Source organism: Notothenia coriiceps, unplaced genomic scaffold (genome assembly GCF_000735185.1).
Source record: "Notothenia coriiceps isolate Sejong01 unplaced genomic scaffold, NC01 NC01_scaffold00010735, whole genome shotgun sequence".
NCBI classification, from domain to species: Eukaryota; Metazoa; Chordata; class Actinopteri; order Perciformes; family Nototheniidae; genus Notothenia; species Notothenia coriiceps.
The window spans coordinates 14,715-39,480 of record NW_011343436.1 but is presented as its reverse complement, the minus strand read 5'-3'; the positions used below and the strand labels follow the sequence as shown (position 1 = coordinate 39,480).

At 43.1% G+C, this 24,766-nt stretch overlaps 1 protein-coding gene across 1 annotated transcript in view; it reads right to left on the bottom strand.

The window, feature by feature from the left end:
- Positions 1–22,447, bottom strand: part of LOC104946193 (plexin-A1) — a gene marked incomplete at its 5' end in the record, with an annotated part of 80,401 nt that extends 57,954 nt beyond the window's left edge. Inside the window, 5 exons of the mRNA XM_010771972.1 lie at positions 10,892–11,006; positions 17,027–17,126; positions 18,172–18,325; positions 19,535–19,658; positions 22,347–22,447. Of these exons, the coding sequence (XP_010770274.1) occupies positions 10,892–11,006; positions 17,027–17,126; positions 18,172–18,325; positions 19,535–19,658; positions 22,347–22,447 (594 nt within the window). The remainder of the gene's footprint in view (positions 1–10,891; positions 11,007–17,026; positions 17,127–18,171; positions 18,326–19,534; positions 19,659–22,346) is intronic.
- Positions 22,448–24,766: the final 2,319 nt, after the last annotated feature.

Below are 24,766 nucleotides of genomic sequence, written 5' to 3'. Positions count from 1 at the left end.
CCCCCTTCAACTCCATCCATAATTAATTAGCCGCCTCTGTGATGTGGGGACTATAGATCAGGGAGGAGAAAAAATAACACGCTAAATAATGAAGTAAAGCGATATGGGGAGCCCACGGGAGAGATGAGATTGCATGGGTGGCCACAGAGGAGTGGGGGGGGGCACACTGGTACACATAAGAGGGACAGTCAGTGTGTGTGTGTGTGTGTGTGTGTGTGTGTGTGTGTGTGTGTATTTCATATGCTCCTGACAAGGGGGTATATGAAGAGTTTTGAATGTTCCCCCACCGCCTGTCGACATGCCCCCCCCCTTTCAGGCCATGTGACATACGTAGGAAACCAAAGAGCCGTCTGTAACCTTGAACTAAAGGTAAACCGTTACAATCCACATTAATATTATATTACAATATATGGCACTGGGTGGATCCTTTTATCCAAAGCAACATACATGACGTGGTGTGTCATTCGTTTTAGCTGTTTAAAAATCCAATGGGAATGAGGCCTCTGCCCTATGTAATGCCTTTTAGTGAACTCAGATACCATTATAGGCAACCAATATGATTTCATTTCAAATGCAATCACTTAAACTCTTCTTGCAGCAGAATTGTGCTTCTTTCTAGCTTTGATAAAACAAACACACAAACCAAAGGAGGAGGTTTCTCTTCTTCTACGAGCCATTAGTTTGTCCTTATGGATATCAATTGTAAATATTTACGAACTACAGAGAAGAAAGCGGGAAGAAAAATAAAGCTTAACAGTGTGGTGAGAGGAATAGTACAAACAGTGTGGGGAAATAATTGGAAAAAAGTTCAAATGCTACTAAATATTATGACAAACAAAGAAGTTCCCACACATCAGTGGTCTGGTGTTTCAGACTGGCACAGAGTCAATTGTAAAATACTTCAAAGATAATGCAAATGTTTTTATGCCAAGTTCACGAACATGACCTGTATTTTAGCTTGTGTATTTTCCTTCTTTTTTTGTTATCCGTGTGATTATTTTAACAACGCATATGATTGGTGGATGAGAGTAATCTTTAGAGAAAGAAGCATATATTGTATAAAATTACACAATATGTATATTTCCATTGTTCTTACATTTTAAACCATATGGACGACTGCTTCCAAATCATTCCTTAATTAATACGAGAAAGGTAATATACTGTAAGGTCATGGCATGTCTTGCATTATAATGTCAAAGCTAGGATCACATATGCTCCTCTCCCATGTACCAGCTGGGCTGCAGCCACGTGTTTGTTGCAGTAGGTGTATGTGCGTGGGCGTGTGTCTTTGTACTATATATGCGTGTGTGTGTGTGTGTGTGTGTGTGTGTGTGTGTGTGTGTGTGTGTGTGTGTGTGTGTGTGTGTGTGTGTGTGTGTGTGTGTGTATTTCATTAGGACTCGTACCAGCCACAAAGACAATAAAAGCCTACCCCTTAAATCAGTTACACTAGAAGGAGTATGTGTAGGCGTGTCTATTTAAAATGTAGGTTAACATCCACAAGATGTATAGCACACATCTCTATATGATTAAAAAAAGAATCTAAATATAATATAATGAGGATGTCTTGCATACATGGAGGCATGTACATGTGTGAACAAAGAGTGTGTGCCCGCAAATGTAAGGCAGGCTCATTAGCTGGCAGAAACCAAAAAATATGTTCTGTGGCCAACCAGACACTTTCTGTAGTGGGTGGGGGGGGGGGAGAGAGTGAGAGTGGAACAACTTAATAAGGCAGCAACATGTAGAACAGTGCAGGAGCGAGGGAAGAAAAGGGACTTTGAACCTTGAAAGGGACTGTGAGATTGTCCGCCCACGTCCTTCGTTTCCAAGCAAAATGGTGATGCAGGGAGGAAGAGATGAAGAGAGAAAGAGATTAGGAGGAAATGGGAAAAGTGAGCGAGTGCATAGGAATGAGGAAGCACAGAAAGGAGAGATTGCATTAAATGGAGATGCAGGGGAATGTGTGACATGAAAGTTATTCAGTGCGGATTATGAAAGTCTCACAGAGCTCAACTGAATCTACCGTATGTTCTTCTTATAAATTACCTACATGCACACACTCAGTCTCTGTGCTTTGACGTACCACCCAGGCACATACATGTTGATTTCATCTCATAATCCCTTATCCTTGACTTACAAGCAAGCTGCCAAACCTACACTCTATCCCCTCGACACAGTATGCTATAAAACAATAAGAAGCAGGACTGTGTGAATATTTTTTTTGAGAAGCTCTTCTTTTTTTTCTCATCCTGGATTTTCATAGAGTGGGTGAGGAGGAGGGTGAGGGGGGGGACTCCTGGCACCCTGTTATCATTCTAACCCAGATATGTCAGCAGCGATCAAACCTTGTGCTTTTCAAAGACGAACCTTGATTTCAGAAGTAGATTCGCTCTCCTGTCTGCTGACTACTGGCTCTTTTTTTCTGAATGCATTTCTGCGGCACGGAGATACACTAAAAGTAGATTGTTCTTATCAAAAGGAATTGGACATACACACCAAGGTTTGTAACTAACATTCAGCTTTTAAAAATGAACTCTCTTTATCGATACATACACAATGTATCTTTTAATTGTCCCCCCAGTGTGTAATGGTTGGTAATTAAAGAGAGGAAAGGTTTACAATTTAAATTGCGCGCAGACAGCTATCCAACTTGCCATTCGAGAAGAACGGAAACCAGATGAAGAGGCCAGAAACACACTGAGTTTTGCCACTGAGAAAACAAACAACAGAATAGCACAGACGTTTCAGTTTGTCCCTGACCTGTGCCACAGTCTATCCCACTGCGCTGAGAACATAATGCTACATTCACACATCACACACAATCTCTTTAAGAGGCTGCATGTATGAATTGGCAGCCAAAAACATTGTCGTCAAAGTTCAAGTTGTAAAATGCCATATCAGTGAATAAATATATTACTGCCAGACTTATTTTTAGGAGAAAACATACAATTCAAGCCATTTTCTCCTTTTTACTTTTTTAAAATCACTAGAAAATGAAAATGACTGCCCAAGCATCAGTGTGTCGTCTGCGGCAACAATGCTGCTCGCCACTAGGAGGCAAAAAGGCAAACATGAGAACAGGAATGAATGAATGTTGGTGGGGGAAATATCACTTTTTCAGAATCTTAAATCAGACTGTATAATAATAAACTGATATCCAGCGCTCCACTGCCACCATGGTCCATCTCCATGTCTCCAAAGCTTGTATGTCACTGAAAATCTTGGGTTACCATGGGAGAGCAATTGTGTCAGCTAAATGGAGGATGGAATAAAAATCACTGCAGGCCACTTCACTAAAACAGCACGGTGAAAAGCCCAACATGACAGAGACAGTTAGCTGCTCTTGTGAGATTGGCCATCGCAGCACGCCACAGCTTCTTTTTCCCCCACTCTCTTTCTGTATGCCTCTCCATCCCAGCAGGCGGTCGCTGTTTCTCAATCACACTCTTTCTCTCTCTCTGTCTGTCTCTGCTCGGCCCGCATCTTTGAGTTGTTTTTTTTCCCTCAGCTCACTTTGCGGTGTTATTCTTTGCTCTCTGACTGCCTTTTCTCTCAGTGACTCTGCATCTATTGCTTCCTCTCGCTGACACACACGAGGGGTTGATGGTGAAAATGCAATATTCATCTGTGTTCACCATTAACTGGGTTGAATGTGAGGGTTCAGGGAATGAAGATTTAATACAGCCTCAATAATTAAACCATTGAGACCTTCCACTGACACACAACCTTGTGCAGGGTCAGCAAACTTCTTTGCATCAAGTCACCTTATTTCTGTGTACTTGTGAATCTTTGCTTTGCGTCAGCCCTTCATTAGGCTGATCTTGTATTCATCGCTGCAGCCAGCATGTTGGCAAAGATACTCGCTGCATCAATGGGCCTTGCCGGGTGGCATGAGATTATATCAAGGAGAGAATAACCTAGCAGCGTAATTGCACCTTACACTTGCGCTTTTCCAGTGTCTTCCAACTGCTTAACTTTTTCTCAATGTCACATTAGGATTAACACTTTGAAACCAATTAAACCAAGACAGCGTCCTTCGAATCTGCATAACTCTTAAAGCTGCATTTGCTAAACTCCACCCTCTTCCATAAATATAACTCTGCCGTCCTTGTGTAGTTGTCTACTAAGCATACTTCTTAGGGTATGACAGGCTGCTCTCTCCAGTGTCTCCCAGCCACCCTCCCTGCCTTCTGTTGCTGAGGGATTGATGCGAGGACGCTTCGGCAGTAAGTGAGGGACATTTTGTGAAAGCTTCGAAAAAAACATTAGGAAGAGCTGGAAGATAAGCTGTGGGACGGTAAGGCTAAAAATAGAAACAGAGAGAAGGAGAGATGAAACATCTGCATGCATATGTGATGGACCATGCGTGTGTGTTAGCCTCCGAACACATCTATGTGCGAGTGCACACAGGGGACACATTCCAAATCTCTCCTGCCTTTTTATTCTCCCCCCGATACAAACAGGATGATCGTGTGGGAAGTACAACATACGCAGGAGTAGAGCGTGACTGAGGGGCTGAATCAAATTAGCCCTACTCAAAAACCACTTTCTCAATCCAACCCATTGTTCTCAACAAATTAGAGAGATGTACAAGAGAGTTTGCCAAAACACCTGATACATCCCACTCTGATTTCCCTGAGGCTGAAATTGATTCTTGGACAGTGTCTGAGAACTTTCCTCAGGAAGTTCACAAGGGGGGGGAGCGTCAGAACCTCAAGGAGCAGCGCTACCAAACCAAGGGTTAAACACTGGACGATCACGGCCCGACTAAAACCCATCTAGCAAAGAAAACATGTGGTTATATCAACCTGTCGCCTCCACTTCCTCTCCATGTTCCTTCAATTTCATTCTTCCCCTCCCTTTCCCTTCAACCATGCATTTGGAAAATAAATGGCGTCACTCTGGATGTAATCTGCCGCTTGTTACTGCCAAGGTTCCCGCTCGCCTCCCTGCCGTTGTCTTTTTTTTCTTCCCTTCTCTCTGTTTACATCTGGTCTCAATTACAGCACCTCTGTCTGCCTTTGGTTTGTTCTCCTGAAACAAATAAAGCCCTGGAAGGACTGCATTGTTTTTGGAAAGCAGCATGTGGGATATTGCATCTCACCCCCACCCAGTTTCTAATGTATTTGTTCCCTCTTCCTAGAATTGTTTATTTTGTATTGGACATGGCTTATGCACGTGCTCTCTTCATATTAGGCAGAATCACTAGCTACAAGCTACATGTGCAATGAAGCGGAGGGAGAAAATACATTGTATAATAAATAGAGAGGAAGAGCAAACAAGTACGTTGTGCATGTTGATAGACTATGCATGAAAAGGTAAGATAAGTCGAGGAAAAGGATGGTGGAAAAAGGACAGATGGACAAGAATAAAATCTGTAGATGGTGACGGTGGGCAGAAAGAGGAGACAGACCTGCCGGAACATTTGGGTGAAGGCACCACGTGGGAAGAGAAGGAAACAAGAAAAGGATGATGAGGTGGGAAGACATGTTTTTCTATCTGATAAAGACACCGGGAGGGAGAGAGAGAAGGTGAAGAAAAGGGAAAGGGTGGATATCATTCAACCACTCGCCCTCTCTCTCTCCCCCCCACACACCTCTCGCCCACATGCCCCCTGCAGCCCTCTGCTGCTTGTTGTGCTTTGTCCAGATAAGAACCAGTGACAGTCACACATTTAAAAAGTAGGAACAAACACACACACGTATAGCCGTGCACACATAGCGAGGCCCCTCAAGCGGCCCTGGCCTACAATCTGTGGGATGTCCTTCTGTGGAGTGTGTGCATGCGTGTGTTCTGCTTAGTGTCCGAGTACCAGCCAGGGTAAACACAGTGTGCCAGAATGTCACGGTTCGAGGCCTTCACACCTCCATCTCAAAAAAACCTTTCAACCATGACGTGTGTGTGTGTGCGTGTGTGTGTGTTTTTGCATGTGTATGTGTCAGGGAGAGAAAGGAAAGAGTAAGCATGTGTTTCTGTGACTGTTTAAGAATGTGTGTGTAGGCTGTGTGCTATAAGTGTATGTGCCTGGTTATGGGTGTGAGAGAAAGACAGCGTTGGGTAAATATGTTCATGCGCCTAGCTCCGAGTGCTGCCTACACCGAGCATCTCTTATTAATGCACGGTCTAGGGACAATGTGTCATACACTAACATTACATTTGTATAATTGGCAACAAACAGGAGTGTGTCTACAAGCACAGCTGCAGTGTGCTTTGATACACATTATCTGTACTGTGTGCCTTAAGGTGGTATGAATCCATTGTGTATTAAAACAATGATAAGATTGACTTTATTTGCTTTCAACAGTTTGATAAGTAAATGGTCGACACTGTCAGATGCGTAGGGAAAAAATATAGAGCTATAGAAAATGGTTAGATTAGCTTAGCACAAAATATGGACACCTGAAGCTAAACTGGGTCTGTCAAAACACAACAGATTGATCCTAAAAGCGCCTCCGAAGCTCATTTCGCAACATGTGTTGTCCTTAACTCTGGGCAAGAAAGCAAATAAGCATACATCAAACAATTTTCAACTTGTGTGTGTTAATTTTATGCAATAGAGAGAAGGGAATGAGTAGGAGGGTGACATCAGTCCACCAATGGTGCATCCATGCAGACGGGACAGAAGGAAGGCGAGGAGTGGAAGGTGTTGAATTTATAAAAGAGTGAAGAATTCATCACTGGAGCCACACATTCCATGGCATACAGACGCCGAGGACACGGATGAAGAAACTACTAAGGCTGAAGAGATGTACAGAAACACTATTACATTCAAAATTAAGTGCAAGACAGCATCATGTCTATAATCGCTACATCCTGACAAAAAATTGTGTTTGGACATGAATACAAAACCATTTAACCACATCTGGAAGTATTTTATATGTTGTATGCGTTGCCCATTGTAGATTTTCTTCTTAGATTTCCCTTAGTTTGCACCAAAACCCCAAAAAACAATAGCAGCATTGTCTGTGCGTAAGTCAAAACTGCAAATGAAAAATAAAAGCAGAAAGCAAAGAAAGAGAGAGGAATAACATGGGGAAACAACAAAGTGCAACAGCCTAAGAGTTTAGGGAGGGCAGAGAAAAGAAGCTCTGTGCCCACAAATCTCAATCAAGTTAACCGCTGCCTTGATTGCTCGAGTGAGACTGAGCCTTGCTTTGCAGCAAAGCAAACACGTAAGCATGTCTTAACATAGCTGAGCCCAACCACCCAAAACCTTGCCTGGCAGTCATCAAGGCTTTGGCTCAGAATAGCACTTTCTCTTCAGGGGTGTGGAAGGAAAGAGAAGAAGAGAAGGAGGAGGAAGAAGAAGAAGTGGAGAAGGAAAACAGCAGTCATGTTCTTGAGAAAGGAAAAGAGACTATGTGAATAAAGGAACGCACATCTAACCCTTTCTTTGTTTATATAATAAAGAAACTCTTACTCCTCTCCTGCAATTTTCCGCCCGGTCGCTCCTTAATTCAAGAATTTGTTTGTTGTGCTATTGAAGGCATTGTTGATTCATGCATATTTGATTTGGAAATGTCACTCATTATATTTATTTCCTCCACGCTTACTCTGTCTATCCACTTTTTGCATTTGCTTTCTTCCCTATCTTGACACAGTCTGTTTACAAAAACAAACAACACTTTCACTCCTTGGTTGGCTTGTCTTTTACTTTTGTGTTGGATTTGGTTTCTTTTAACTTACTATTGCTTTGCATGACAATCAAAAAACAAAACAACGTATTCAATACCAGGTTGTTTGATCAAACTCATTTAAGATGGACAAGACGCTGCTCTTTTTGTGAGAGAAGAACACAACATAAAGCAAAGGGGGGGAAAAAAAGTCCTGTCGGCAAATCCTTTGGGTTGCCAGGGTAACATAAGATTCCGATACAGTTAAAAAACGTAAGGATGGAGAAAAGAAAATGATTGATGTGCAACTGTTACATGTTTATTTTATTCAGAATGAGGACACTGATGTGTATAGATTTGTATGTACTATTCATTTTTTAAGCTTTAGCACTCATTTTCAGGGTAGTATAAGAATAAATAAGTGAAGCGCAGGAAGAACAAGAGTTGATCATGTTCTTACAAGTGAATTGCGCACATTCAAAGGTTAGCTGTTACCCTAAGAACTTTAACATTTGACCAGATGCTCCTAAATATATTTTCTCTTTGCCTGCCAGATCCAACAGCACTCAGACCACACAGAGTCAGGCACGAGGAGCAGCTACCTTTCAACCCTGCGTGAAAACTTCTATCTGGCCTTTGATCAAAGCCTGAAGATGAGTCCTATTTAATCCTGACTACTGTGTTCTTCTGCGGGAGGGCGCGGCAAAGGTCTGAGTGAAATGTCTGCTATCAGGAGAGCCCATTTCACTCTTATGTTAAACACTGCTATTTGTATTCAGAGATGAGCTACATCGCCGAGAAATGGATCGTTTGAGGTCTAAATTAAGGGTGCAAGCAAAAGTCACACACACACACACACACACACACACACACACACACACACACACACACACACACACACACACACACACACACACACACACACACACACACACACACCTTTTAGCATGCTAACTCAACCTCACTCTATGAGTAGATTAAAAACAAAGTGGTAAGGAAGAGAGGCACATTTCTGTCCTCTTACTCCTTTCTTTAACTACAAATAATCCACACATAGAAGGGGAAGCAAAAGAAGGATGAGAAAAAGATGGGGTACATGAGCATTAAAATGGTGAGGGATGGGGTGTAAAGAGAGAGTGAGAAGGGAGAGGGGAAGGATAAGTCTAGCCTACAGGAAGAGCTGTACTTGTTGGGGCATTGAGAGCGCAACTAATGGATATGGTAGCTACTGTGAAGGATGATGAATGACTATGTGTGTGTGCGTGTGCAAGACACTGTCAGAATGTTTACACTTGTGTGCATGGAGGTATAGTAGTTGTGTGTGTGTGTATGGTGTGTGAGACAGTGAAGATGATGGATTCTCTTGGAGCATGTGGTCGGTGGTTTCTTGGGCAGGAGAGGTGACAGCAGAGATCTCTGTGTCCACATGGCACCCTCAGCCGGTCTGTCTGTCCCTTGTTTCCTCCTGCTGCCTCGCTCACACTTCCTCTCTTTCACTCTTTATCTCCATTTCCATCACTCCCTTTGGTTTGCTCTCACTCTGTGTTGTTGCATGTCCTGGTTTTAACCAAGCGTCTACATTGAGACAAACTGTCCTGCACCAGACATTTGACTACTTGTCAAGCCCTTTTAAGAAAGTTAATGTACAAATTCATGAAGACTCGGACAATCATGTTATCTCGATTTTAATTAACCCTGTGAAGAGTTCTACTCGGTTCTCTTCCATGATTTGGAGACATTGGCGCAATAGCCTATACAGACAGTGAGCATGTGTGGCTAGCTGTGATTGGACTGATTTGATGTTTTTTATCTGTTAGTTTTTATCTGTTTAGCTTTTTATCTTATTTATTGATGTGTGTCTTGTCTCTTTGCATGTGATATGGACCTTGAGTCTGAAATAAAGATTGAATTATTTATTTTGGAAAGATCGCTGCAGGAATCAGCATATGGATAGAGAAAGATCTTATGCTAATAAAAATCTTCTGATACTCTAGAGTCCTGTTTTTTTTTTTTTCACCAATATTGCTACACAGTATATGTTTACTTTCACATCCTGCTTTTCTTCGATTTTCCTTCGTCTCTGCAGGCCTTTCCTGTGTATCCATCCGTTGCCCCTCTGGCCTCTCTCAGCTCAGAGTGTGCTAGCCAGCGCTCGCCCCATGTCTTGCAGATGGGCGCACTAATCCGCTAACATTAGCTCCGTGACGCGTGAAGGCTGGCCCAGTGTGTTGTTTTTAGTGGGCACGGATGCTGTGGTTTAGCATGCTAGTGTTTGGGATTCTGCACAGCTCCGGTTGAGGGAAGAGATAAAGAGGAAAGTAATTGGATAAAGGTTGACCAATTAATAAAGGCCGGGGCAACAAGGGGGGGAAGAGGGTGGGGGGGTTTTAATCTGCATAGAGATAACAGGGAGAGTCAGACTACAAACACAAGGAGATAGCGTCGGATTGTGTCTACGCGTGTGTGTATTTCAGCATTTATGTCTGTGAGGCCTCAGTCAGATAAAGAACAGGCATGACTGTCAGTCACTTGGGAGTGCAGTGGATTTACATCCATAAGTCCATTGAGAAGATATGCACTTTTCTGTGCCACTTAATATGCCGGAGACGATGTTTGTCGACTATTGGACAGTGAAAGAAACGCACAGCGAAAACACACTGACCGCGTGTCTATCACTCATATCCTTGCATACACTCCAGCAGTTGACAAACACTAGTTTTGCCTTGCATGTCGCCACTCAGCACGATTGATATTAGCTTTTATGCTAATGTAGTGTTTGGCTATGTAAGACACAGTCATTCATCTCGGCCTGCTTATGGCCTTATGGGCCACGACAGAATTATTGCTGCACAGTACACAAGCTGTTGTCGTGGTGCCAAAAGCCACTATTACACATACACACAGACAGCAGACACACACAGCAGGGTGATGCGAGGAAACCCTGAGGCGTAAAGCCACGGAAGCTGCGAGGGTAAAGGTGTGTGTGCAGCTGAGCGCAATGTGTTCTTAGTTGCTAGAAATTGTGTCTGCTTGTAGGAGAAAAAAAACCAAGCTGCCTTTGTTTGACCCGTTGCGCTACATGAAGAAAAAGCAGTTATAAGACAAGGAACTGTTTTGGATTTACATCTGTTAAGTAACATTCAGCAAAAATATTTAAACAAAATCTCTCTGGCAGCTTTTTGGACTCATCCCACGATTGTGTCAAGGGTAATACACATGCAACGCATCATGCTGTCAAAAAAGAAAGCAATGTGGAGGAAACAGCAGGGTCTTACCTCAGAGATGTTGACGCGTCCCTCCTGGAAAGAGCAGTCATTGGCGTTCTGAGTGCACATGTGGCGATACTTGCACCAGTGGCATGGGAACGAGCCGTTCACACAGGAGAGGCAGCTAGAACAGAGAGAGATGAGAGGAGACAGATAGAGAGTCAGCAGGGGTCACCTGTTCTCCGACATGAGTCTAAATTATTTATCTTACTGCATCAACGCTTCATTTGACAAAGCAGAGCGACAGAAAAAATCAGGACGGAATGGGTTGGTCTCATATTGTGACGAAAAAGAATTACTGACGTTGAACCAGTGATATACTTTATGCGTTATACAAGCGGAAATACTGGTAAGAAGGTCATTTTATTTTCATCTCATCCATGTATTTTACAACCTAAGAGAAGTAGGTGCACTGAAATAAGCCAGTTGAGGGGCTCGTACCGTAGAGCAGACTTTATTTGGGGATGTTTAGATCAATAATTGTATAGTTTGGAAATGTTACCTTTTGCTTTTATTTTTGTATCTACTTTGTTACCAGCTTTTCAAAGTTCAAGTTCATGAAGTACATCAAATATAAAATGTGTATTAAAAAAGGGGGATAGAAAAGAATGAGGGAGAAGATTTGCGGTAAAAAGGTACCGACTGTGATATAAAGGACCTTCTATAATGAGTAGTCTTAATTCTCAAGTTTCCTTTCTTTTACTACTTCATGTCCACGCATGTCACAGTTTGGACGATTTCCCACCCTGTCTTGAATCCTCTTCTCTTCCCTTTACCTTTTCTCCCCCATCCATCAACTGTCTTAACCCTTTTATCGCCCTCACTTTCCTCATTCATCACTCCCCACTCGCTTGTAACTGTCTATTGCTTGCTGTTCACAATCGGCCTACTCTCTGCATATATTCCCCTCTTCTTGCTCTTCTATACCTCTGCTGTATCATTCTCTCCATCCATTCACCCTGAGCCTTTCTTTCTGTCCCTCCGCCTCTCCCGCTGTATCCATCCCTTTCATTTTCTGCCTTCTCATTTTAAAAAGCTCTCCCCCCTGTTCTTTGTCTAAAGCTCTCTTTTATCCGTGGGGCTAAGAGCGCTCCACCATTTTAAATTCACCTGCTTTAGCTGAAGCGAGGTGCAGATAGACAGGCTGAAAGAGAAAGATGGGAGAAATAAGAGAGGGAAAGAGGGAGGAAGAGATCAAAAGCAGGTGGATTTCCCTGGGAGAGGTTTAGACGCCAGGTATCGTGGGAGAGAGGGGGGGGGGGGAAATAGCGTGGGGGGGGTTCGCCTCCGCGGGGCTCCGCATGGGGTCCTCATGGGAGAGGGAGGAAACATTAATTAGGCTTGGAAGTTGGGAAGTGAGATGAGAGTCGAGCGTGGGGGGGTTCGCTCGCGGGGCTCCGCATGGGAGTCTCATGGGAGAGGGAGGAAACATTATTAGGTTAACACAAGTGTGGAAATTGTGTGTGTGTGTGTGTGTGTGTGTGTGTGTGTGTGTGTGTGTGTGTGTGTGTGTGTGTGTGTGTGTGTGTGTGTGTGTGTGTGTGTGTGTGTGTGTGTGTGTGTGTGTGTGTGTGTGTGTGTGTGTGTGTGTGTGTGTGTGTGTGTGTAGTATCTACGGGGAACCGTGAAGCCAGCCAGGTTGAAGTATGCAGTTTATCAACATAGATTCATGTTATTGGTCCTTGCTCAGCCCTAGAGAAATACTGCGCCACTTGGTTTCTCATTTATGTGTGCAGCATTATCTAATGTAACCATTATGAGCTTACAAATAAAATAGTTTCATTTTATTACTTCAGCTTCAAAATTTCTTCTGCGTGACTAATTTAGCCATTACAGTTTGTCTGAGCATATGGCTTATTGTAAATAGAATAAAAACCCTGCATTTAATACAGTCAAGGTAAGCAAGTCATAACAATAAAAGTGTGGGTGGAGGTGCTTAACTTGGAGGCTGGTTTTTATTCAACCACATCTGCCAGGTCTGAATTTGCATGTCTGTCTGAACATTTATGAGCATACTCCCTACAAGCTTTCAAGTGTGTTTTAACCCTGTGTAGAAAAAAAACCATCTCATCGGCATGAAAAATTACAGCTTTAATTCTTGAGCTCTGAGATGGAGCCCCCTATACGATTCCATCAAACCCTGACTTGGATTCATTTGGATCAATTAGAGCCGCTCGTTTGTCAGGTGCACACTCTAAGTGATCGTTTCCAGCCCAGACCCCTCCTTTTGAGCAAGATCAGAGGCTGGAGCTTAATTCAATCCCACTGCCGCTTTAATTGACCAATTTAGCATTGTGCTGAGAGAAGCTGTCCATTTACAATGAGGGATGTGCAGCAAAGGAAATAACAGGCCTCCTAATACCACACAAGAGCAAATAGGAGATTTGTCAACGTTCCCAACAAATGGGGGGAAAGCGATTAGGCTACGCTAGGTTAGGTTAGCATACAGTGCATATACTCAAGCGGCAGAACTGGGGGTTTAGCTCAATGTTGTGAGTTGGTGAGATACAGAAACAAGGATGTCAATACTAAACAAAAGATCAGTTGCCATACAAGTGCACACGTGGCAAGCTAGCCAAGCTCATTGTGCAGCATGATGCGTTTGGTTAGCTCGGCCACAATGACTAGTTTGAATGTCAAAGGGTCTTTCTTTGGTTGGGGGCCCACTGGCGGTTCAGAGCTCATCAAAATACAGTACAACACCAATTTAACACAGCAGGTCACTAGATCCAGAAAGAGAGCAGTACAATGTATTGATGTGTAGTTCACACCATAACACCCGTCTAAACATCTGTCGCTAAGCCCTGATAATAATCATTTTTATATGGACTTTTATCTTTTATTCATGTCAAATCAACCTGGTTAGTGTACCAGTGACTTTGAAATAACGAGCAAAATATCAGCAGGTAACCGCTGCCAACTTTATAAGACTTTTATGATTAAGGCCTTTGAAATATTAGACGTTGCCATTATATGTGCCAACCAAGGCCAGCAGTAGGCCCTGTCTGACAACCCCCTACTGCTCGCTCTTTGGTTCCTCGAAGTAACCATGAACCCCTGTCACGAGCTGCCTTAGGATCTCACAACCCCTTTCTAGCCTGGGTGCAGACCCTTTAAAAAGGAAAAGCCCACCCAAGGCCATTAGGACGTTTGATATTTCTTATTCTCTTGTTCAGAGGTGGGCTCCCTTTTCAGACCCCCCGGTCTCCTCTTATTGCTCCTTCCTGTCACTGGCCATCGCCGTTGGCCACTCGGAGGCTTTGAGCTGCTGCAGACACGCTCCCCTTATGGCCACGCTCATCATGCTAATTTAATCCGTTCATATTCAGATGCTAATCAAGACGCGCTAGCTTTGGAACGTTTTTCTTTTTCAGGGCTGACACAATAGGCTATGATTTCCTCCTCTCTCCTCTGTGAGAGTGCTAAATACAATCCGCTGTCCTAGTGAGGTGCGTTTGATACTCCTGCACCGGGAAAATGGGTTATTTATTGGATATTCATTCAAAGGAGGTGGAGGTGAATCATTTAATGGTCCTCAATCGTCTATCCCATCATTAGTGGTTCCCTTTCAAATTTGAGGGGTGTTTTGTAAAGACTAAGGGATTGATGTGTATTAATTCATGCCCAAGTGCAGAAAAAGAGTGCAATTTGAATGTGCCAAGTCAAGATATTGCAATAAAAATGTATTACATAGTTCTTCTAAATCTTTTTGAACGTCATTTCGTGTTTTTTTCTTTGAGCCAGATATGTACATTCTTCTCTTTTAGCAGAAAACTGTACACTTTCTTCCAATGCATTTATTTTATCCTAATTACTCTAAGAGCATCCTCAAAAAATGACCCAGTAACTGCCCGAGCCACATTAACGGTAGCGAAAAAAGGTGACTTCATATGGCCTTCTCTATACATTAAAACCTCAAATTAATTGCCATACTATCTTTCCTATCTTAAATAAACGGGGGGCTGTGGAATGAAAAAAAGCGTATGGAAATATTTAATTAAGGAGCAATCATGGCCGTGGGTGATTTTCTATTTCAATCTCGGCAACCCTTAAACGGAAACAGTGGGAATTCTAATTAGATTAATAGCACTATGCAAATGTATGGCATTTTTGAAAAGGCAGGGGCCACGACGTAATTATTTGAGTAAATAAGCGGGAGGGGTGTGTGTTTTTTGGAATGGGGGTTGGGTGTCAACATGTGAGGGTAAACTGTTAGGATAATTCCTGTCGAGCTCATTCCTACCGTTCCAAAAGGTATTGTTAATGTAAGCAGTAAACAGTATACGCAGTACTGTATGAGACGGCAAAAACAGATGCACGGGAATTCACAAAGGTACAGCTGATGGATCTCTCGTTTCAGAGTCCCTTCATCCTCCCCTGTGTGAAAGCCTGCAGTATTTTTGAGTTTAAGCCCATTAGAGTAAAACTTGGCTCTGTAAAGAATGACCAAGCATACTGGAAACAGGGCCTTGCATGTGGCGGTGCGGGCCTGAAGTCATTACGCCAACGACATTACCAGTCTGATCTCATCAGACGCCACACACTGACGTCCGGGGGGCATGGCGGGTATTCGGGCTGGAGTGCCAGCTCCAAATGGGATTCTTATCTAGGCATCTCTCGTCGCCATCAGAGTCGCTACGGCAGATGCAACGCGCCATATCTGTAACTTCATTAAACGTGTCCATTACATCAGTCCGAGGATGTATTAGATCAGCCCCGGGAGCGGATTTAATCAGAGTTCATTGGGGTAATATCTCCAATTGGGCAACTCATGCCTGCGTCACAGCTCATATATTTCTCACACTTGGTTTGTGATATCATTCCCATATTAGAATCTTTAATGTGACATCATATTTCAATACAACCATTATGGGAGTATCTAACTTTTTTACTTTACTAGGTGTTTCCTATATTAACATGAAGCAATTCTGACTAACAGGTTGTACACCCTTGGCAATAAAAGGCATTGGTAATTAAGAGCAAACATCACAAGGTCCTTATGGGACATGAATTAACAGGGAATGGTCATTGTAAACCACCCATAACCAACTGAGCTAATCATCATTGTTGCGCCAGGGGATTTTCTGTAGGAGGGCAGGGAGACGGGGTAGTTGGGTTAGAGGTCATAGTTACGGATTAGGTGTCCAAGACATTCAGGGCTTCAAGGAGCTGTAAGTGACAGAGCTGATAGAGGTGTGGCTGTGTGTGTGTGCGTGTGCGTGTGCGTGTGGCTGTGCCTGTGCCTGTGCGTGTGCGTGTGTGTGTGTGTGTGTGTGTGTGTGTGTGTGTGTGTGTGTGTGTGTGTGTGTGTGTGGACAATCCTCGAAGGAGGCTCATCTAACATCCAGAGGGAAGCCAGGATGGAGCTGTGCTGTACCCCAGGGCCCTCCCAGCCATCTGCTGCCCCTTGGCTAATACCCCGGCAGACGTTTCAGCCTCCCCTGGATCAAACGTGGATGGACAAGAGGGGGGGGAATCAAGTGGGCCGGGGTGGAGGAGATGAAGGATTCTTTTACCCCGACAGGGTGCATCAGGCTCGTGGTAAGACTGACCTAGGGGTTCGCCTCGATGGGTGGTGGAGATTTTTAGCAGAAGGTGGATTAAGGGAGAGGCAGTGAACTGCGATTGGGCAAAAAGCTAAGGGCATCTGTGTGAAGGAGACTCTTCCAAAAAAGCACAAGACTCCATTTATTATATTTGAGTTGAAGGTTTATCTTTCTTAAGGTACCAGACTAGGTATACCAGTGCACCAGAAAAGCTGGATGTATTTGTTTTATCGAGTGGGGAAGAGACATACATGTGGTTAGAGAGTGATTGGGAGGTATTACAGCAGACCGTCGCATAATGAATTAATCATTGAAGTATCATTAGTGTGTGTCGTGGGTTATGATAATAAGACTAGAATTACCATCTCATATCCCAATCGTTTCTCATATACAGCACGTTCGATTTTTCACTACGATGGAAACACGAGCCTCCTGTGGAGGTCGGAGGGGGGTGGGATATATGTGTGGATGTCTAACTGTATCCCTCATGGACTGTAACACGAGACAGCCCATAGGGAGAAGTGACAGGGAAAACAATATATTTAAGGAAGAAGAAGGAACAGACTAACAGAAGCAAATGACTGACTAATGTACTTACGACTGGTGGACGCTGCAGTTGTAGAAAACAAAATCAACGCTGGCGAACTTCTTGCCCGTCTCCTTTGACTTCAGATAGAGCTTCACCACTCGCTTGTCACCTGGAAGTATGGTAGGAATATATGGAAATAAATATATTAAGAATACTTTTGTCTTAATCTTAACAGTTAATAAATAATAATAAGCTACATTACGGTAATTACTGAACAACTAAATAATCAATCACAGTTTATACATTTGCAAAATTGGATTTATAATAAAAATAAATGATCCATCGACACGTCACACTTTGAATTCCACTTGTGTGACCTGAACATATAACACGCACACACAAAGAAACACTGTAGCTTAGCAACACAGCGCTCATGTCACACCCACAGACGGGTGGCATTAAAAATAGCAGCACCAATCAGAGTTTGGATGCCAGAGATGAGAACTCATAATGGGGCATAATGGGCAGTTGAAAAACTACAGATGTCTCTTTGAGGAAACTTAGAGCGCACTTTCTGACAAGTTTTCAGTGCTTTGACTGCGGATATCAAACAAGTTTTTCTCATTTGTAGCTTGACAGGAATGGACATGAAACAGGTGCATAATCTCTGGAAAATAAGATGCAGATATTTTTAAATATAACGATAAACCGCCCTGAAGTCACTGCTTTGAAAAAAAGCTAGGAGCATAACCAGTGTTGTTTAGAAAAGAAAAAAACTAATAAAATGAAACTGACAACTGTGCATAATGCATGATAATGGGAATTCAAAAACCGTTCTATTTTCAGTACATAAATGTAGACTCATGTTTGGGCCACTGAAAGGAAATGGGTAAGCGTTATTGGTGGTGACAAGGTATTCTGAATAAAGACGCACTAAACATATCATCTAGTAAAATGAGCGTTCTGTAGCTTTCTCCCATGTTTATCGTACAAAGAGACCCTTGAGGAGGTGACGCATCAGCTTCATACAGTATGGAGGAAGGAAGATGACATAAGTATAAAAAGTGTCAAATGGAATACAGAGTACCAACATAAAAAGAGTTTATTACTAAATTCCTCAAATATATAACTTCACATATCTAAACCCGCCCGCTAACTGCCACTACCCAGTGATCTCACTACCCCGATGACTTCATCGCCCTTCCTGTACCGACCTTTGTTCCTGGTGATCGGGATGATTTCCCGGATGGAGGGAGACATGCAGAAAATGTGACCACCCTGGATCTGTCCCTCCGTCTCCACATAGTCCTCGAAGGAGCAGTTGACCCCCGCTGACAGATCAGGCACGTTATGAGCCTGGAGGACCAGCTAGAGAGGGAAAAGAGAGGGACAATCAGTACAAGATCAATGGAAGGACATGGTGTACATGGATTGTTATAAGATATGACATGAGGGTTAATGGGTGTTGGGGAATGGGGGAGGTGGAGAGAAGCGTGGGTATGAGTATATGTGACAGCAGCGGGAATAAAGGAGAGTGTGTGCGTCAGTCGGAGCAGCTATTACAGCAAGGTTAATGTGTTCGTGTTAATGTGCAGAAAGAAAGTGAGGCAAACTGTAATCACTCAAAGCGATGTGGTTACTTTGAGGAGCCGCTGACAGAATGAGAGCTCTTACTCACATGAATAAATGCACACACGAATTTGATGACAAGACAAAGAATCCACAAAAAGTTACAGATGCATCCTTGGTGTAAGATGTTGTGACTTTTGAATGACTTTTCATTGTTACACTTGCGTAAAGACAATGATACTCTCATATATATAGTTTGTTTTAACTACCGTAATTTTCGGACTATAAGCCGCGCCTTTTTCCCTATTTTTCAACGCTGCGGCTTATATAACGGTGCGGCTAATCTATGGATTTTTACAGCTAACGGCCACCACCTTTAACTCTATGGGCTCTATGGCCGGTCCGCGGACCCCCACCTTTAAGCGGCGGGTTCCAGCAGGAAAAGCTGGAGGCCGGAAAAGAGTGATACAGGTAGCGCGCAAAAGTAAAAGTGGAACCGAGAGTGGTATGCCGCTGCTGCGGCTTATATTCAGGTGCGCCTTATAGTCCGAAAATTAAGGTAGTATAGTTTTTGTTGGGAGACAAACTACGTTTTTGAATCAAGACAATGCAATTTAACATTATTTTGGATCACTGTTTTTACTGTAGACATCGTGCAAAAAACATTGAGACAAAACGTTAATGGTTAAATTATTATTTCATTATCTACAAATAACAGCCTCCGGCTAAAATTTTATTCTTCTGTAAATGTTAAAATAATTTTCTGTAAATCATTAACATTTGGCTGATTTTTCTCTTACAGTTAGATATTCAAGCAGATGAAAATGTATCAAAGCAAGACATTTTTTGTGAGAAAACTTCATAGAATAGCCCAAAGCCACATTTTGCACACTAATCCTAACTCACGGGGTTTTCATGAGCTCATTTCACAGGGTTTATTCCACTGTTGATGTTGTTTTATCAGTTTGGAAGGTACCACGGTAATTTTCACAAACAGTTGAGACATACCTGGACTTCAGACATGGTGACAGAGATGTTTTTTGGCTGAACGGTAAGCTCCACACACTGCCTCTGGTCTGAAGCAAACCTCTGGGGCTCTCCGGCTCGCTCACACCGGTCCTTGCGTGAACATCTAAGGAGCGGCAGATAAAGAGAGAAAAGAGAGAAAGGAAAGGTGACAGGACAAAAATTATGAGATGGATAAAAAGAGAGGTCGACAGGGAGAAGAGTGAGACAAGAGGGGAGGAGAGGAGAGAGGGAGAATGTGAGCAACTGTTATCATATTAAGATGACAAACATGCACAGCCATCACGTCACACAGAAATGGGAGCAATAACGGAAGACAAATAGGCTAATAGCTTCCCCCAGCCATTACTGTAGGCCTTTACATCATTACCTTATTGGCTCTGACATTTGTGCAAGACTGCTAAGCTAAATGAACCTCCAGCCCCCTCATCTCTTCAGTTTACAGCCCCACCCAATCAAACTTCTAGGGAGATATACAGGCAATCATTAAAGTTTCCCTAAACCGTAAAAATGATACAAGTCCTACCAGCCACATATCAACGGGGTCAGCAATTTCCCCAGTTTGTTACGAGCCAAGCGATCGTGCTAAAAAATCGCAATACAGCCCCATATGGCAGCGGTGTTACTATTAGCTATTCATAATGCATTAGCTATCATTTCACCTTCGCACTAACAACAACTGGTCCCTTTGGTGAGAGAAAAGTGCTGATGCTGCGTTCTGCGAGGCCTCAACAATAAGAGGGAGACGGGTGGAAAAAATGCTAACTGCCTCTTCTGAACAGCAGCCCCTCATCCCCTCGTTTAGTTAGCCTTCGCTCAAGCTCAGCAAGAAAAAGCTGTCACCAAGCGCTCCCCCGGGAGTCTCTAACTCACACACAAACACACCTACACACACTGTACAGGCATGAGTTGTAATGCATAAAGGAATGTACACGTTTTCTCATTATAGACCTGTTTTCCTTTTACTGATCCTCTAGTGTGTGACTGTGTGAATATGTTTTGAATAAAGTGTGCTCATTTGTCTAAGAACACCTGCATGTGCGTGTGCGTGCGTGCGTGCGTGCGTGTGTATATTCCCCTTTCAATTCCAGCATTGATTGAAACTACGTTGCTCTTAATAAGATATGGCTAAGAGGACCAGGGGGCTAAAACGAGGCTTATAAATACTTTGGCTAATAAATACCAATTTGTCCCTAGAGATATCGGACAGATTTGGCAACAATATCAGAAAAACCCGAGTAAGCTGCATTCAAGACAGCAGGTTAAGATGTGCTCAACAGAAGAATATCTCCGCATCATGTCCATCATAAATGTGCATGTCATTTTAAGGACATTTGTGTGTGTCTGTGTGTGTGCTAAAATTGAGAAACACAGGTGGTGTGTGTGAGTGTGTGTGTGCCTTGAGGAAAGGCAGGTTGGTGATATGTTTCACAAGTTTAATTAAGGCACAGAGATGGCATTACGCCCAATGCTTGAGGTGTTCCAACTTCGGTTTACCATCCTGTCACCATTCAATAACAGGTCTCTGCTCTCACACTCTCCTGTGTGCATATAAACACACCCTCAAGTCAAAGGGAGAGATTACATACAGAGCCAGTGTTACTATATATCACTACACTTGTTAGCGATTAGATTTGTTTTCTAAACATAACTACAAACCATCACTCTCAGGGTTACAAAATGTTATCTGAAACAGTAAAACAAACATAAGACCTAGTCAGCATCCTAAACTTGTTACCAAAAAGTTCCCACTTAAGTATTATGTTCACTAAAAACACACATAAAAGCAAGCTAAATACCACTAAGATGTGTTAGTGATGCAGCCTGCCAAGCCGTGTTGTCATGTATATGCTATTAAAAGGGTTTAGCTTTGTTTAGTTGACACACTTCAGCAGGATAAGTCCACCCGAGCAGCTTTCAAGCTGTGTGAGTTTTCTTCAATTAATCATTAATATCATATGTGACTAATTAAAAGGTGTTAGAGGCATTTTACTTTAGTTATTACAGGGTGTTAAAAATAGTTCAAGGTCAACACAGGCCACATTCAAAGCACCAACTGGCTGTCTACTGCATGTGTGTGCAGTGTTCAGGTTCTCTATACAGTCTGTCCAGGTTTTACTGAGCATTTGGACAACCATTTACATGAAGAAAGATTAACTTGTTTTGTGAATATTATCAACACTTTGAGGTAAAGAGAAAGGGTCAGCTCTTTAAATGCTGTTGATTTAACATTACATTAACAATCACATTGTATTACAACTCATTCAATGTTGAAGTTTTAATCTCTCAGTCAAAGTAATTGACCTAAATTGGAAATTCTGAATATGATGGTATTTACAGTATAACATTCAGCAAGTGACATATACTGTATGTCTTAGCAAGATGTCAAAATGCACAACTAATATCACCACTGAAAAACATTTTAATGAAAGCTCCGAGGTCTGACCAAGAAAGCATCCTGTGTCTTTTTGTAATGCTTATTTCTGTCCTACAGTTAAAAACAACATCAGTACAAACTTTAATAGTTTTCTTCAGTAAATAGTTACTTGAAAAAAAAAACGTGAAAACAGATCCTAGATTTAATTTTAGGGTGGATTTTCTCTTCAAACAACAGGTATTGGAGTATGTGTGGTGACAAAACGCTCATGATCTTATGTGTCAGCTTTCAGGTGGGTGCACCCTCTCCAGCATGATCAACTGACACACAACTAAAAGCAATAATCTAACACAATGCCATGCAGGGGTTCCAAGGTGAAGAGTGTTAATGTGTGCATGAAGTGTGTCGGGTACTTACACATTGTGGAGGACACACCATCCACAGTGAGGGTCTCTGGAGCCCAAACACTCCCCACAAGTGGTGTACTGCTCGCAGCTTTCCACTGGGACTCTAACCACCTAGGGAGAGAGAGAGAGAGATAGAAAGGGGGAGAGAGAGAGAAAGACGGAGGTGATGAAGAAATAATTAGTATCCTTGATGTAATCAAACTCGTACAATGAACAATACCGTATACGCGGCTGGATGGAGATGAGCATTTGACAGTTTATCAGACTGATACAATTCAGCAAACAGAGTGTGTTAGTGTCAGTGTGTACATTCCTAAGATTGAAAGAGAGCTAATCTGTGGAAAGGGTGTGTGAGTGTAAGTGTATGTGCGGTGTGTGTGTGTGTGTGTGTGTGTGTGTGTGTGTGTGTGTGTGTGTGTGTGTGTGCATGTGTGTGTTCTGGTGAGAGATTCCAGTCCAGCGGTGTGTGACAGCCTCCAGTGAAGCGTGTACAGAGGAGTTCTTGCTATGCATGCTGGTACACCTGACAGGTGGCAGTGGCAACTGTGCTGTGATTGACAGGTGACCTCAAAAACCAATGGGAGGCAGAGGAGCAGACGGACAGACATGCAGTATGCGTTCGTGTAGCTCTGTGTCTGTGTGTGTGTGTGTGTGTGTGTGTGTGTGTGTGTGTGTGTGTGTGTGTGTGTGTGTGTGTGTGTGTGTGTGTGTGTGTGTGTGTGTGTGTGTCATGCACAGCTATACTGAATGTTCGAGCTTGGTGATAGGCTGCAGATGTTGCCTAAGAAACAAGATCAAGTGTTTAAGTTACCCTCGACTCCTGCTCAAAGGTGATGACAGACAGCTCACAACATGGCACCAATGGGTCTCAAAGTCTGTGTGCGTGTGTGTGTGTGTGTGTGAGAGACTTGACAGTGTCTTAAGTGTGCAACAGAGATTGCTAGCATATGCGCAGAATGCTTGTGCGCGTTAGATAAGGAGCTTGTTTTAGCACGTATGTGTGTGCACATGTGCTGAGTGTCAGCGCCGCACTCAACTTTTCTTTACTGACGGGCCCCAAGTCGATGAGTCGCTTGATCTCTGTGTTGTGTGTGTGTGTGTGTGTGTGTGTGTGTGTGTGTGTGTGTGTGTGTGTGTGTGTGTGTGTGTGTGTGTGTGTGTGTGTGTGTGTGTGTCAAATTGCAACAGCAGGCTTGTTTTAAATCATGCAGCTGAGAGTAGGCCGGCTGGTCAGTAAGTAACAGCATTTAACAACCCTACCCTTGGGTAACGCTATTATAGCGTGGACACACACACAGATTTTAACATGAGAGCCCCATCCAAGTGGTATGTGGGGACTTAAGTAGTGACTGGCCCAGTGGGGGTTGACTTTCTGATGAGGTTGGGATGAGAGGTTTAGAGACAGAGAGATGTATGGATGCATAAGAGAGGGGGGACAAATGTACAGCAGAAGAGAGCAGAGGCCTTAGGTAAGAGATAAAGCTGGTTAACTGCAGCATGGAAACCAGGCAGACAAAGGAACGCAGCTCTGAAATATTAAACTGGGGCCGGGATTCCTCCGTGAGCTTTAAGTACAACACAGATATGAGACAGATATGACATAGTGGAACTCATTTATTCTCTGAAATGTTTTGTATCAGACTGGCTGTGGGCTTTTTGATGGAACAATACTGCTCTAGCAGAGGGCAGACAGACAAAAACACTTGACACTGTGTGCCAATAAGCCCCCTTTTCTTTCGTGTTTCCATTTCCCCTGTTTCCCCCACTATACAGTTGGTTATTTCGATTACTCCTATGCTCCTTCTGCTTCTTTCTCCGCCTCACAATTTTCAAAGATTCATCCTTCTCTAAGCATCCCATTCAGTCACTCTACAGACCTCGGTGCAGTAACTTTCTAGTTGGCTTGCGGCCCAGAGACAAAAAGACAGATGAAATGATGCAAATGAGCAATGGTAGGGACCAGAGGGAAGAGAGGGAAGTGGTCATCTACTGGAAGAGCTGGCCGGATGGATGAAAATAGGGAAAGAGAGGTGTAATGGAAGACACACACGGGGCGAATGGGCGAGGACATTGTGCTGAGTAGATGGGATATGGTGGCAGACGGCTCCTATGTGTCATTGTCATAACGAGAAGAAGAATGGAACAAGGGATTGGTGTGTCTTGGATAATAAAAGGATGACAGAGGCGAAAAATGGGTGTGAATGAATGAGCAGATAATGGATGGGTGGATGAGGGGAAGTGGGCTATAGTTGACGATATGTGATTGGACACCTCGGAGAATAAATCATCACAGGGTGTCCTTCAAAGAGTTTATGATTTAACAACAAAAAAAAGAGGAAAGTGGAAAGAAGGAGCAAGAATTCCTTATGTTATCACAGACGCAAACCAATTCCCCCTCTTCTCTTCATAACTCATTATGACTCTGATTCA